The 16,498-nt window shown below is 40.9% G+C and overlaps 1 protein-coding gene across 1 annotated transcript in view; it reads right to left on the reverse strand.

Annotated features, from left to right (window-relative positions):
* Window positions 1-16,498, reverse strand: part of ATP8A2 (ATPase phospholipid transporting 8A2) — a 604,495-nt gene that overhangs the window by 11,467 nt on the left and 576,530 nt on the right. Inside the window, exon 36 of the mRNA XM_035003669.1 lies at window positions 540-631. Coding sequence (XP_034859560.1) covers window positions 540-631 — 92 coding nt within the window. The remainder of the gene's footprint in view (window positions 1-539; window positions 632-16,498) is intronic.

Here is a 16,498-nt window from a genome sequence, read left to right on the forward strand (position 1 = left end):
CCTCCTGCCCCCTTCCCTGGGGTCTGGCACATCCCCACTGACCCTGGCTTAGGTTTGGTCCCTTCAACAGAAACCAGGCCTGGCCTCTGGTGTTGAGTGGGGCAACAGTGCTAGATGCGGGGCAGCCTTCCTGGGAAAAGTACAGAGACTTTTTCCCCAGTGAGTGTCGTTGTTTTAATTAATAAGCTAATATTAACGAAAACAGTGTATATTGCTATCTTTGTGGGCAATAAGCCAAAAGTAAGATCATTTCAGCCTTAGAACAAAATCCTATTGGGAGGGTGACAGAAGGATCTCGACCACACCAGGATTTTAAGTTTTAGGATTTTGTCATTCAGGCATTTGATTGGGTCCCAGGGAATTACCTGCACTCAAGCTACGCTCGCCTCGGGCCAAATACACAAACTCCACTTCCAAATGTGGGGCTCCGGCTTGGCAGTGGTCTCCAGACATATCAGCACCAGCATGCTTTAACAAAGCCACCGCCTTCCCCGCGCAGCTGGGGTTGGTCTGACCGGAATGTGGCCGGGGCTACTTACGGGGGACACACTGCTGGATGGAGCCTCCCCGGAAGAGAGTGGGGGGCGTCTTCCTGCTGAGCCTCTTCAGTAGGCGGTCACGTTCATTCATCCTGCAGGTAGATCAAACGCAGTCAGTCCTGGTTCATAGGAACACCTCTCAAAGGGCCTCACCCAGTGACTTGAGGTTGCAAAAATAAAACAGGGGAAAAAGGCTTCCTCACGTCAGGAAAAACGTCCAGGTTGGCAAGCAGCTCTATTATTTACAGTAGATGCTATCCCGACACCTTGAGTGCACTGCTCCCTCTTCTAAAAGGCGCTCTGTTTCCAGTCTGTCCTGTACATAATGCCTCTCAACGCTGCCTTCCTCTTAACCGAAGCGCACTACAAGTGCCCTTTCATACCAGGCTCACCCTTGACTTTCCAGATCGCTTCTGCAGGCAGCGGTCTGTTTCTAGGGAAATGTCTTAAAGCCTCCGTTCCACCTGCAGCCGCCTCTCCCCAAGCCAATAAACTCCACCAAGGGCAAGAGCCTCCCCAGGGGCCTTGGGTCCCCAGCAAGAGACTGATTTCTTTCTGCACAACCTGATTGTTATTTTGAAACAGTGAAAATCAAGGTGAGTTTTCTTGGAAAACACAAGGATTAGGAGCTCTTCTTGCCTTCCCTGAAATGATTCCCTCCAAGTTTGGCACCTCTGTAAGGAAATATGGAGCACAGCTGTTGTTTATTCCTATAAAGCAAAAGCGGGATGCTTTAAAATTGCCCAGGTAGGCAAGAGGGCTTTGATTTCTTATCATTACAATGTCACTTTGCTTGCCCCAGGAGATTCCTGGTGTGTGGGAGTTTGCCAATGCCCTCCGATACGGGCTGAACTCTGTTCCCCCCAAACGCATATGGTGAAGTCCTAACCCCCCAGTTACCTCGGAATGGGACTATATTTGGAGACGGGGTCTTTAAAGAGGTCATTAGGGTGGCCCTTAATCCAAGATGACTGGTGTCCTCTTGAGGAGAGGAGATTAGGACACAGACACCCACAGAAGAAAGTCCGTATGAAGACAAAGAAGACAGACATCTACCAGGCTCAGAAGGAACCAGCACTGCCAGCACCTTGATCTTGGGCTGCCAGCCTCCAGAAGTGTGAGGAAACAAACCCTGCTAAGTCACTCAGTCTGTGGTACTTTGCGATGGCAGCGGCACAGACACATCCAGCCCGGATCTGCCGTTTGTGGGAACGTGAGGCACAGAAGCTGGGCTGCCTGCCGTCCCGAGCACCTCCCCCGCCATGTCGTGGGCCTGGAGCCCGAGGAGGATGGTCTCCTGACCCGAGTCCACTTCACAGCAACCTCAAGGGCCTCGAAAGAAGAATGGGGCCGCAGGTATTCTCAATAGTTCTCTGAGCCGAAGTTCATTTTGCCCTTGAGTTTCCAGAAGAGAATATTTTCTGATTATGTCGGTTGAAAGGACAATGTTTAATTCATCACCAATTAAAGGTGAGCCTCAGCTAGCTAAGCTTGGCAAAATGTCTGATGGCTGATCAGGAAAAACACTTTTTCTATCCCTTCACACTGGCTTTCCCTTCTCTCTCATGTCTTTTTCTTCCTGGGGCCAAATTAGTCTCACTGGGCCCTGCTGAGTGACTGCCCGGGCCAGCAGCCGACAGGAGCAGACGACCGAGGAGGAGCCCGTGGATGTGCCGGGTGCCGTCCGGCTGGGAGCTCGCTGCCCCCCTACAGTCTGCGGTTCCCTGTGCTGGCTGCTTTCAGGACAGCGGAGGGTAATGAAGGGCTGTCCTCCCCGTGTGAGCCAGCTCCGGCCAGGATGCCTCCATGGAAGGCACTGCCAGCCTCTGCTCAGGGCGTGTGTGAAGACGGGGCACCTGAGGGCTGGGCCACAGCTCCCTAGGGCAGGCTTTCCAGCCAGGTTGTGGTAAGGAAAAGGCACTCCCTCCCCAGGAACCCAGTGGACGGACTCAGCCTAGGCTCCGCGAGCACACCCGACCTCTGCCCTGGCCACCCCCGTGTCTCCACGCTCAGGTCCAGAAGCTCTGACGGCGGTGGGGCGAGTGAGAACTTCACAGGACCACACAAGCGGGAAATCCCGCCTCTTGGTCTCTCACAGGGCAGGTGAGGAGACTCGGCTGTACCAAACACAAAGGTCGCAGGATGCGTTGCTGGCGCTGTTCCTGCCCCTGCCTTTGCACCGGGCAGATGTCCCTAATTCCCTCGTGAAATGGTGTATGCTTCTCTCTTTTTTATAACGGAAACACTCCAAACGCATAGAAACTAGTACGGCGAATGTCCCCCAACCTGCTCAGCTTTAGCAAATGGTAGCTCCGCCGCTTGACCCCTTGTTTCAGAGGGACCCACTCCGTCCTGCAGCCCTTCCTTCCAGGTGGCAAGGAGACACGTCCACCCAGAGCCCACGCCTGTCCCCCAGCCCAGGTATTTGGGACGCCAGAAGTCCCTGTTGAGTGACACCTCTCCAAGCTGGCATCCAAGGCCAACCTGAGCTCCTCACTCTCTTCCTAAGAGCAGACCCTATAGCCAGTGTGCACTCTCCTAGGCCTGTGGGTGGCCAATGGGTGGTTTTTTGCAAGGGATATGTATGCGGGTATGGGGATGTCCAAAGACATGTGTGCGAACTCCCTCACAGTGTAAGACAGAGAGATGGGGTCTGCTAACTCTTCTCCATGCCACCACTTTCTGGCTCCAACCCCCAAAGAATCTTTGTGAAGGTATATTAATCAAGGTATATGGCTATTTGTTAGCTTGACTGATAACGTTCACATACCCAGACATGGTACTTGATCTCCATTTGTACTCTCACACCAAGTCCTGTCCTGGTTGTGAGAACTACTTCAAAAAAAATTTTTTTAGGGCGCCTGGGTGGCTCAGTTGGTTAAGTGACTGCCTTCGGCTCGGGTCATGATCCTGGAGTCCCAGGATCGAGTCCCACGTCGGGCTCCCTGCTCGGCGGGGAGTCTGCTTCTCCCTCTAACCCTCCCCCCTCTCATGCTCTCTATCTCATTCTCTCTCTCAAATAAATAAATAAAATCTTTAAAAAAATTTTTAAGTGTATTTATTATTATTATTATTATTATTATTATTATAATCTCTACACCCAACGTGTGGCTTGAACTCACAACCTTGAGATCAAGAGTCACGTGTTCCTCCGACTGAACCAACCAGCTCCCCCACTTCAATTTTAACAAAACAATAAAATCTCAAATATAAAGTCCCTTATATTCCTCCCAGATCCCATTCTTTTTCCTTCTAGTATAATAAGTTTAGAAATAATCTTCCATCTATATGTCATACTTTTGTTTTACATATATATGCAACACAATACTTAGTCATGTTCTAAAATACGTCTAAATAGTGTCATTTATTTTATCCTTCTCTTGTACCACATTTGTCTTTACTCTTTTTCTTCTTATATTCTTTTTAATTATCTACTCATTTACAGGACTAGTTCTTCGCAGGTAATCTGTCTTTTTCCTTCTAGATACTTTTATAATTACTCTGTCTTTGGTGCTGCAGTTTTGTTACAACACTTAGTATGACTAGGTGTAGATTTGGTTTTATATCCTGCTCAGTTACTCAGGCCTGGAAAGCCACTATAACTCGAAAGTTTATCTTCGTGTATGGAAAACACTTTGAATACTGCCTGTCCCCAGTTCTCTGTTTTTTCTTATTCAGGGGCTTCTTACATATATAATTCTATCTTCCACATCCCTACATCTCCTCTACATTTTCCATTTCCTTTCTTTCTTTGGCTTTATCTACACTATTATTCAGCTGACTGGCATGCTTTAATTTCAATTAGTACCCTTTTCACGTTTATCTTCCAGACCCACCTGTTTTTACATACTGTCTTACTCTTGCTTTTTGATTTCTGTATCTTCTTTCTTCAGTACTTTATAGATTCTTTCAGATATTCTTTGCATCTCCCGTTCTTAGGGGATTGGGGGGGCTAATAAATGTCTGCAGTATTCCATGACTCTCCTTCACTGTGGTTCATTTACTGTGTGTGCTCTAGTTATGAAATCATTCTTCAGAATGATTTTCTTTTGCCTCTGCCAGGATCCTATGGGTTACATCAATTTTTATATTATCTTAGCTTAGTTCCTATAGCATTGGGAATAGTCTAAAATTGGACCTCATACATAAGCATGGGCTTCCAGTTTCTAGTGGGCAATTCTTTCCTCTGCATTGCTGCTTTGTCAATCTAGTGAGTAAAATGTTTCTAGTTTCTGTTTCATTAAAATAGCAGCCCTACCAAATTTGCAGCCTTATGCATAGGGTTCTCTTCTATCTCACATGGGACTGAGGTTTTATCTTCTCTCCCTACATTAATCTCTGAACCAACAGTCCCTGAGCCTATTATGTGGTTTAATGTCCCTTCTTCAGCTTCATCTCCTTCTTAGCCTACTGGCTTTTGTGTCTCTCCATTTTTGGCACCTAGGTTTCTGTGTGCTTCTTTTGACTCAATTACATATTAAATCCTTTTTTTGTTCATATTTCACTGAACATATCTGTGCATCTGGAAAAGTTCTGAGTCAGCTCAGTCTACCATATTGACTTTATCTGGTTTCTGTGAATAATTTATGTTCTCCTGACCCAATTACTGGAAAACATTATGGCTACAAAACAAAGTCATAGAACTGTTCTTTCTCAAGTCTTGCCATCTTCAGAAACAACCTTTTCTGGAGACCCTTAAAATAGCAACATGTTGACAAAGCTTTGGGTAATGAAAAGGGTCCTAGAGCTTATAAAGCATTCTAGTGGAGATGTTTGAGCCACTGACTTCTCTATGTGCTCCAATGTCGAAAATGTAAAGGAATATTATATTCCCAATTTCCCTTTTTCTTCTCTGTGGAAGAAAAAAAGCATTATGAATGAATATTATTAAAATATTTCATGAACGATAATATTGAAAAAGCTCAAGATAGAAAGTGGTGATAATAACATTTGCCCTTCATAGTATTCTGTCATCTACGTATGTCTTGGAAGCTATCTACTCACAAAGACATAAGAAAAAAAGTGAAGGAAACACAACCAAATATTTGGTTAATTTTGAAGAATGGGAAGAAGAGAAAAAAGGAGTACAAATTAGCGTAGAGGACAATTTAATCTATGAGATTTTGGTTTAAAAAAGGAGAGAGAATCCTCAAGAAAATACTGGCAAACTGAATTCAGCAGTATAATAAAAGGATTACACACCATGACCAAATGGGATTTATCCCAGCAATGCAAGGATGGTTCAACATACAGAAATCAATCAATGTAATATACCACACATTAACAGAATGAAGGAAAACATCACATGATCATCTCAATTGATGCAGAAAAAGCATTTGACAAAATCCAACACTCTTTCATGATAAAAATACTCAGCAAACAAAGGATAGAAGGGAAATTCTTCAACATAGCACAGGTCATTTATGAAAGATCCATAGCTAACATCTTACTCAGTGGTGAAAGACTGAAAGTTACATCTCTATAATCAGGAACAAGACAAAGGAAGCCTGCTTTCACCACTTCTATTCAATGAATTTGTTGGAAGTTTTAATCAAAGCAGTTAGACAAAATTCCAATAGTCTTTTTTTATAAAAATGGAAAAACTTATCCTAAGATTCATAGGGAACTTCAAGAGACCCCCAAATTGCCAAAATAATCTTGAAAAAAGAACAAAGTTATAGGACTCACATTTCCTGATTTCAAAACTTAATACAAAGCTATGGTAATAAGAACAGTGTGGCACTGGCATAAAGATAGACATATAAATCAATGTAATGTAATTAAGAGCCTAGAAATAAACTCATAAATATCTATGGTCAATTGATTTTTGGTTAGGTTACCAAAATCATACAAAAATTAACCAAATTTGGATAAAAGACTTAAATATAAGAGTTGAAACTATAGGGTGCCTGGGTGGCTCAGTTGGTTAAGCGACTGCCTTCGGCTCAGGTCATGATCCTGGAGTCCCGGGATCGAGTCCCGCATCGGGCTCCCTGCTCGGCAGGGAGTCTGCTTCTCCCTCTGACCCTCCCCCCTCTCATGTGCTCTCTCTCTCAAATAAATAAATAAAATCTTAAAAAAAAGAGTTGAAACTATATAAATCTTAGAAGAAAACAAAGGAGTTGTTTAATGTTTATAAACAACTATACATCTTTATAACCTTGGATTTGGCAGTGGTTTCAAAAATATGAAACCCAAAGCACAGGCAACAGAAGAAAAAATAAACTGGATTTCATCAAAATTAAAAACTTTTTATCATCAAAGGACATAATAAAGAAAGTAGAAAGGCAACCATGAAATGAGAGAAAGTATTTGCAAATCACATATCTGATAAGGGTCTAGTATCCAGAATATATCAATAATCCCCAAAACTTAACAAAAAAGACAAACAACCCAGTTCAAAAATGGACAAAGGACTTAAATAGACATTTATCCAAAGAATAAATATGATGGCCAACAAGTACATGAAAAGATATTCAACATCATTAGTCATTAGGGAAATACAAATAAAAACCACAAAGCGACAGCACTTAACATCTACTAGGATGGCTATAATTAAAAAACAAACAGAAAACAGAAAATAACAAGTATTAGAGAGGATGTAGAGAACTTGGAAGCCCAGCACATTACTGGTGGGATTATAAAATGGTGCAGCCACTGCTCTTCAATAAATTCCACACAGAATACTGCATCACCCAGCCATTCCACTCCAAGGTAAACTTCCAAAAACAAAAACAACAAAAAAAAAGGAAAATGGTCTCAAATAGATACTTGTACACCAGTATCTACAGCAGCATTATTCACAACAGCCAAAAGATGAAAACAATCTGGATGCCTATCAACCGATGAATGGAAATAAAATGTGTATATTCTATACAGTGGACTATTACTCAGCCATGAAAAGGAACCAAGTACTGAGATATGCTACAACATGGATAAGCCTTGAAAACATTATGGTAAGTGAAAGAAGCCAAACCCCAGAGGCCATTTATTGCATGATTATATGAAATGTCCAGAATCGACAAATACGTAAATAGAAAAAAGAGTAGTGGTTACCAGGAATATAGGGTGGGTAGATGGAGGAGAGAAATGGGAAATGACTGCTTAAAGCATATGAGGTTTCCTTTGGGGAAGTGAAAATGTTCTGGAAGTAGACAGTGGCAATGGTGGTACAATATTGTAAATGTACTAAATGCCACTGAATTGTACACTTTAAAATGGTAAGTGTGGGGTGCCTAGCTGGCTCAGTTGGTGGGGATGCAACTCTTGATACTGGGGTTGTAAGTTCGAGCCCCACATTGGGTATAGAGATTATGTAAAATAGTAAGTTTCACCCTATGTGAATTTTACCACAATTTAAATGAAAGAAAACTCAAACAGAAAGGAGAGGGAATGGGTCCTGAAGTGAAGTAAATTCCCTCCCATAGCCTGAACTGTTGCTAATGATGCCATCTTCACATTTTACTTCTCAAATGGTGGGAGATGCTGGAGCTAATGTGTTTTCTTTGATTGTGTCCTATCCTAGATGAAGTATACACGCCGACCGTGACTTACCGATACAAAAGTTGTATATAACATACATTCACCAAATGTACGTGCACTCTCAGTGCCTACCCAGTAATGACGGTGAAACCCAATGTCATGCAAGTCCATACAAGCAGGCTCTATTTAGAAGCTGACATATCTTAGAGGTGGTGGTATGCTCCTATCTCAAAAAATGAGCAGTTTAGGAAGGAGTAGTGAGCTGAGAAGCATTATGTTGGGGAATAACAAACTCATGTCCACATTTCTGTCAGGCTATTCCTGCAAAAATCACAAGAGCATAACTGCCAAAGAACAGGAACATGGAGAATATAGCAAATAATTGCAAGTCTGTTTTTAGATCTTGTCAGTAGTTACAGCTGCTAGGAATCATAGCCGACATACAAAGCCAAAAACAAATAGGTATTTTTAGAAACTTATTTTTCAATTAGTGCTGGACCATATTCAAAACATAAATCTGACAGGTTCCTCAAAAAAAAAGCTAGTCCAAAGTTCTTTTTCCTTCAGGTAAGGCTAAACATCTACCAATCTATCAGACTACTGAAATTCTAACCTATTTTTAAGGATCCCTAGAGAATGAGATTTCATAGCCTCAATTGGTAACTTATTCTACGCCTTATAATCTGAACATCAGAAACTGAGAATCTTGTAGGCTCAAGTGCATTCCAGACCTACCTAGGCCTTTGTAGGATCAAAAACCTGCCTTAGTTAAACAGACTAATGAAATGAGGGAAAATAACAAGAATAAAAACAAAATAGGTTTTCTAGACTAAGATTCCAATAAGATAGGAGTTATGACTCTGGAGCTAGGAGCCCTTCATAAATTCTATTCCATTAGATGGAGGTAAATTATTCTCCTGTTTCCTTCCTGCCAATCCATACACATCCTGCTTTTAAAACATGACTTCCTTTCATTCAGCAATTATGCTGCACCTGTTATACGTGAGATCCAGTGCTGTTCCTGCCCTTATGAAGCTCACAGTCTCTGAGGTGATCTCGCTGTGCAGACACCTATCATGGCAAAGGTGGTAAGTGCCATAATGGAGATTACATGGGCCTCCAAAGTGGTAAAACTGAGGAGTGAAAACTCGGAGAAAGCTCAGGAAGGCTTCAAGAAGAATCGCCACTGAAGCTGCATCTTGAACAACGGATAACTCCTTGTTGATCATCCAGATGTAAACACAGAAGAATAGGGTTACTGGGAAAGACAATGAGTCCAGTTTTGGATGTGAGGCTTCGTGTTGCTTCTGAGACATTCAGAAGGCCATGGGATATTGGGGTCTAGAGAGGTCCAAGCCAGAGATGCCACTTTGGATTCCTCCGCCTGTGGAAACCCACAGAGACCAGGCAGAGTGAGCAGGTACCATGAGGCGTGATTCCTCAAAGCACCAACATGTTGTCTGAGGGTTCAACCAGAGTGTCTATTCTCTCAGGGACCAAGTCATACTATCTCTGCATTCTTCATAGTACTCACCCTGGGCTGAGAACGGAGGACGTGGTTACATACATAAAATTGCATTTGTGCTCTGTATTTACTGATTTGGGATGTCTTATTCTATCTTATTCTCATGTGTCTCCACAGCCTGATTCTGCCATCATTTGTCTCTGTATCTGTCCCAATGCCTAACACTGGGCTAGGACACAGTGGGCTTTTTAATAGCAACCAAGATGAATTCCTTTGTATTATTCTTTACAGATGACAGAATAGGGACATCATCCCAATTCTCTTCCAGAGGAGGAAAACCCCCTCCAAACTCTAGAAGAGACTGTGAGAAACAAGACCTAACAAAACAACTCTGTGGCCTTTACAGAGATAGGACATTGTATTTTGTTAAGAATTCAGATTACATGGAACAGTTAAAAGACAGTCTGGCTGAGGACTCAAGGTTAACTAACTTAATACAAATTCCATTAAAAAATAAAAGGATAGATCCCTCCTGTCCTCCCTGGTCTCAAGTCTCCTCTGACCTCACAACTGGGAACTGGAGGGAAGAAAGGCTTATACTAGCAAGGTGCTTATGTTCTGTCCAAAGTTTTGGAAAGCGGACTGTTCTGGGTATTGGAAGAAATGCCATTGTCTTACAATGTGGATTAGTTGATTTCCTATCAAAAAGACAGCTTTGTCCTCCGAGGAGTTGTGGTACCAAATTAAGCAGTGAATTTGCAAGAGGAAACAGCAGATTTGCTGCCTCAAGATAGATGGGATCTGTTGACAACCACCCTGGGTCAGAACACAGGTGATGCACAAAGCCAACCCTGCTGATGGGCAGAATTGCAAGCCTTTAACAAAAAGAGGGGCAGCTGACATTGAAAAGATTTAAAAGCAGAAACAGATAACATGTAATCCTTTTCTAACGTGTCTGCATGTAGGAGTGAGAACTTAAATAAACCAATGCAGTTGGAAGGAAAGTTCAAGAAGAAATAGAAACTAGCAGCTGGCAACCATATTGTCCTTTCACTTGAAAAAGCAACTTGGATGAAATTGGTAAAAATGGCTTCTCCTGAAAATTAGTACTGCATTACCATATCCCACTGACTTTTAAAAAGTAAAAAAACAAAACCCATTTAAAAGACATTTCTGTCCAGAGACTTCTGCTTTTAGAAAGATGAAATAGATGTATTTTCCCTGTTCCTTTTGCTAAGCACAGCTGACAACCCGTTATATATGAAATTAGATATATAAAACAACAATTATACATATAAAACAAATTATATATATAATTATGTATATATAATATACATGTTATACATATAAAACATTATATATAAAACAAATAGAAGAAGACACTAAAAAGTGGAGAGAAGAAGGAACCTCAGAGCATGAGAAACCTCAGTTTTCTTTTGGCCTCACAGATCCCAGACTTGGAACTGAAAAGCCTAGCAACCCAGAAATGCCACTGGGTGTGACCAAAAAGCCCAGAAAAAAGCCTGTTTTCTCTAGCCAAAGGAACAGGAAAGGGGCAGCCTAGCAAGACAGAAAACTTTTAGACCATAATCACACAACCCCACCCTGACACCACAGGAAGAAAAAAACAAGTGTGGCTCCACCCCCACTCATGCCAGCAAAGACCAAGTGGTGAGCCTAGATTTCCACCTTATGAGACTGCAAAAAGGCACCTTATGGCCCTACTGAGGCGGTGACAGAGGAGGCCAAGTAGGGGCCTGGGATTTGCATCCTTGCCAGCTGATAATGAAGTCTCTGGCCCCCTGTGGTGTCCTCAGAGACAACATGGGAAGAATGATCTTCTACCCCCTACCCAGCAAAAGGAGGCATTCCTTCTCCTCCTCCTTTGCGTGATGTCAGAAGAGGCCTAATAGAGAATCAGGACTTTCATCACTGCCCAGTAGTAACAAGGGCATACCCTTGCCTCCTCCCCTGTGCCACACCTGCCTACCCTTAGCAGTGTCAGTGGAGATTGTGTGGACAGCAGGCACTCCCATCCCCACCTAGCAGGCTTCATTGGAGATCAAGTAGGGGCTCTGGATGACTTCTACTTGGCAGGATCCAGAGTCAGATAACATAACACCTAAGATGTCCACATTTCATTTGAAAGTGACTTGTCATATGAAGAACCAGGAAGATGTCCAAATGAATGAAAAAAAATCAACTGATGCCAACACCAAGATGACAGAGATGGTGGTATCATCTGACAAAGATATTAAAGCAGCCATGATTAAAAATGCTTCTATGTGCAGTTAGGAATATGTTTAAAACAAATGAAAACAAAAGAAGCAAGCCTCAAAAAAGAAATGGAAGATATAAAGAAGAACCAGTTATAAATTTTAGAACTCAAAAATACAGTAACAAATAAAAAGCTTGGTGGATGGGCTCAATAGCAGGATGGAGAGGATAGAAGAAACAATTAGTAAACAGGAAGACAGAATAGTGGCAATGACTGAATCTGAACAACAGACAAAATAGACTGAGGAAAAAACTAACAGGGTCTCAGGGACCTGTGGGAGTAAAAGAAGATATAACACTCATGTCTTCAAAGTTGCAGGAGAGAAGAAAAAGCACTCAAAGAAATAAAGGCTGAAAACTTCCCAAATTGGTGAGAAACATAAACCTATAGATTCAAGAAGCTGCACAAATTCTAAATATGCTAAGCCCAAAGAAATCCAGACCAAGATAGATTATAATTAAATTTCTGGAAACTAAAGACAAAGAAAAGATCTCAAAAGCAGCCAACGATAAATGATACTTTACCTATAGGGAAAACCAATTGGAATGACAGTGGATTTCTCATCAGAAACTACGGAGGCCAGAAGTGGCATAATATTTTTCAAGTGTTGAAAGAAAAGAACTGTCCACTTGGTGGAAATATCTTTCTGGAATGAAGAAATCAAGAGATTTTCAAATGGAAGGAACTAAGAATTTGTCACCATCAGAAGTACCCTACAAGAATAGCTAACAGAAGTTTTAGAAACAAAAAGGAAATGATAAAAGAAAGAATCTTGGGACATCAGGAAGAAAGAATGAACATGGTAAGCAAAAATATGGGTACATACAATGGGCTTTTCTTTCCCTCTTGAAGTCCCCAAATTATGGTTGACTAAGTTGAAGCAAAAATTATACACTGTCTGATGTGGTTCTAAATGTATATAGAGAAAATATTTAAGAAAAGTATATTATAAGTGGGGGTGGGTAAAGAAATGTAAAAGGAGGTAAGTTTTCTGTACTTCACTCAGACTGGTAAAATAACAAAAGCACTATACTATGATTACTTATGTATATATAATATATAGAACAACAGTAAAGAAAGCTATACTGTGAGGCACATTCAAAAATACAATAGATAAATCAAAATGGAACTCTAAAAAATGTTCACATAACCCACAAGAAGGAAGGAAAAACAAAACAGAAATGAAAACCTGAACAAACAGAAAACAAAAGATAAAATGGAGAATTCTACTGGATTCTATTCTCACTGGAGAATTCTATCAAATATATTTAAAGAAGACTTAACACCAATTCTACACAATCTTTTCCAGAAAATCGAAGAAGAAAGGACATTTTCCAATTCATTTATGAAACTAGTATTTCTGTGACAGCAAAACCATTTAAAGACATTTAAAAAAAGAAGAAAGAAAACCATAGCCAATACTCCTTATGAATATAGATGCAGAATTTCTGAACAAAATATTAGTAAATGCAATTCAGCAATAGATAATGATAGCAACACCACACGAACAAGTGGGCTTTATTCCAGGGATGCAACACTGGTTCAATATACAAAAACCAATCAATGTAATCCACTGTATTAACAGGCTAAAGAGGGCGGAAAAAAGCACATGATCATATCAGTTGCTACAGTAAAACACTTTACAAGATTCAACACCCATTCATGATTTAAAAAACAAAGTAAAACCTAGTAAATTAGGAATAAAGGGGAACTTCCTCAACCTGACAAAGAACATCTATGAAAACCCCACAGCTAACACCATACTTTGTTATGAAAGACTGATACTTTCCCCCTAAGATAGGGAACAAGGCAAGGTTGTCGATTCCCACCACTCTTATCCAGCATAGTGCTGAAAGTTATAGCCAGTGCAATATGGCAAGAAAGGGAAATAAAAGAAATATGGATCAGAAAGGAAGTAATAAAAATGTTTCCATTTGTAGATGATGTGATGATCTAGAAAATCCCAATAACTATAAATATAAATAAGAAAGTACTAACATGGGGCGCCTGGGTAGCTCAGTCGTTAAAGTGTCTGCCTTCAGCTCGGGTCATGATCCCAGGATCCTGGGATTGAGCCCCGCGTCCGGCTCCCTGCTCAGCGGGAAGCCTGTTTCTCCCTCTCCCACTTCCCCTGCTTGTGTTCCCTCTCTTGCTGTGTCTCTCTCTGTCAAATAAATAAATAAAATTTAAAAAAAAGGACCAACACACATATATAAATGCATATAAAATTCCCAGAACTAAGAAGTGAGCTCAGCAAGACTGCATGCTATGCATGCTATAAGACCAACATACAAAAGTCAGTTGTATTTCTATGTACTAGCAATGAACACATGAATCCTGAAATGAAAAATATGCAATTTATGATTGCTCAAAAATACGAAATAGGTGTAAATCTAGCAAAATATATACAGGACTTATACACTGAAAAGTACACAATGTTGACAAAAGAAAGATCTAAATAAATGGAGAGACATATCATTTCCATGGATTGGAAGACTCAACATAATAAAAATATTAATTCTTCCCAAATTGATATATAAGTTTAAAGCAATTCCTATCAAAATCCCAACAAGATATTTTGTAGGTATAGACAAGATTACCTAAAAAATATAGAGAGAAGCAAAGGAGCTAGAGTAGCTAAAAACAATTTTGAAAAAGAAGAATAAAATGGAACAGATCAGTCTACCTAATTTCAAGACCTAGGATATGGTAATCAAGACAATATGCCATTGGTTGAGGGAAAAGACACATAGATTAATAGACTAGATTAGAATAGAGAACCCAGGAAAAAGACCACAAAAACCTACCTAATTTTGGACGAAGGTGTAAAAGCAATTCAGTAAAAGATACTCTTTTCCACAAATAATGCAGGAGCAACTATTCATATATAGGGAAAAAGTAAACTCTCTCTATAGGTCTCCCACCTTATATAAAAATCAACTCAATATGAATCACAGACTTAAGAGCAAAATATACAACTTGTAGGAAAAAAATCAGGCAACATATTTGAGATCTAGGACTATGCAAAAAGTTCTTGGACTTAACACCAAAAGCAAAAATCCATAAAGAAAAATTCATTTGGGCTTAAAAACTTTTTTTTCCTGAGAAAGATTCTCTTCCAGAAGCTGAAAGGACATGCTACAGAGTGGGAGAAAATATTTGCCAACTATATATCTGACAAAGGACTAACAGTCTAGAGTATATAAAGAACTCTCAAAACTCAGCAGGAAAAAACCCCAAGGAATCCAATTAGAAAATGGGCAAAAGACATGAAGAGACATTTCATCAGTAAGGATATATGGATGGTAAATGAGCACATGAAAAGATGTTTAGCATCATTAGCAATTAGGGAAATGCAAATTAAAACCACAATGAGCTATGACTACACACTTACCACAATGGCCAACATAAAAAAATAGTGACAACAAATGCTGGCGAGGATGTGGAAAAATTGAATCACTCTTACGTTACTGGTGGAAATATAAAATGGTATGGCCACTCTAAAAAACAGTTTGGCATTTCCTTAAAAAACCAAACACATCACAACCTTGTGAATGCACTAAAAACCACTGAATTATATGCTTTAAAAAGGTGAAGTTTCTGTATTTGAATTATATGTAAAAAGAAAAAAAAAAAGATCAGATAAACCTGAGCTAATGTGCAGCCCAAATTATCACCCCACAGAATGGAAGCTAAAAAATGGTTCTTATTTTAAAAAACAAACAAACAAAAAACCTACCTAAATATGCAATGACCACAAACCCAGCAGTTGTACTCCTGGACATTTATAGCAGAGAAATAAGGATTTATGTTCACAGAAAAACCTGTAAACACGTGTTTACAGGAGCTTTACTCATAATAGCCCCAAGCTGAAAACCCAGATATCCTTCAACAGGTGAATGCTTTAACAAAGTGTGGTATAGCCATGCCATGAAATATTACTCAGCAAGAAAGAGAAAGAAACCATTGATGCTATGCAAGAACCTGGATGAGTCCCCAGAGAATTATGCCAAGTGAGAAAAGGTCACTACACATTGTATGACTCATGTATATGACATTCTTGAAATGACAAAATTATGGACACAGAGAACAGATTAACAGCAGCCCAGAGCTAAGGAGAGGGCAGAAGGTAGATGTGGCTATAGAAAGATATGAAGATCCTGTGGTGACAAAATGTTTCCTATCTTAACTGCATCAGTGTCGATTCCCGGGCCGTGATACTGTTCTTATAGTTTTGCAAGATGTCCCCAGAGGGGGAAACTGAGTAAAGGCTACAACGGGATCTCTCTGTATTATCTCTTACAACCACATGTGAAGCTGCCAATGATCTCAAAATAAAAAGTTTAAACAAGCCCCCCAAAATGTATGCATTTCCTTCTATTTTGTGCTCCTCTGCAGGGTGAGGAAATGCTCCCTCGCTGAGCTCCTTGCAAGGGGGTGGGAGACTCTCATCCATCTCCTGCAGCCGCCTACCCCAGGGAGAGCCGTCCAGCCTCATTAGCAGAGCAGGCGAAGTGCAATTTGAGTGACAGCCCCGGCACATATGGAAACCATTACCTCATTTCGCGACTTGTAACGAGGTAGTGAGGCTCCCCTTCTACAAGGCTGAGTTCTGTGGTCCCATCAGAAAGCCTATGTAAAGGTCAGGTCGGAGTCATGGGGCCATTAGGAACAGATAAATTAGCAGGGCACCTGGCTGACCCCGCGCGGCCTTGGTGAAATGCCATGCGGGGG

This window comes from Mirounga leonina, unplaced genomic scaffold, assembly GCF_011800145.1.
Source record: "Mirounga leonina isolate KUSES-001 unplaced genomic scaffold, KU_Mleo_1.0 Mir_127, whole genome shotgun sequence".
In the NCBI taxonomy this organism is placed as follows: Eukaryota; Metazoa; Chordata; class Mammalia; order Carnivora; family Phocidae; genus Mirounga; species Mirounga leonina.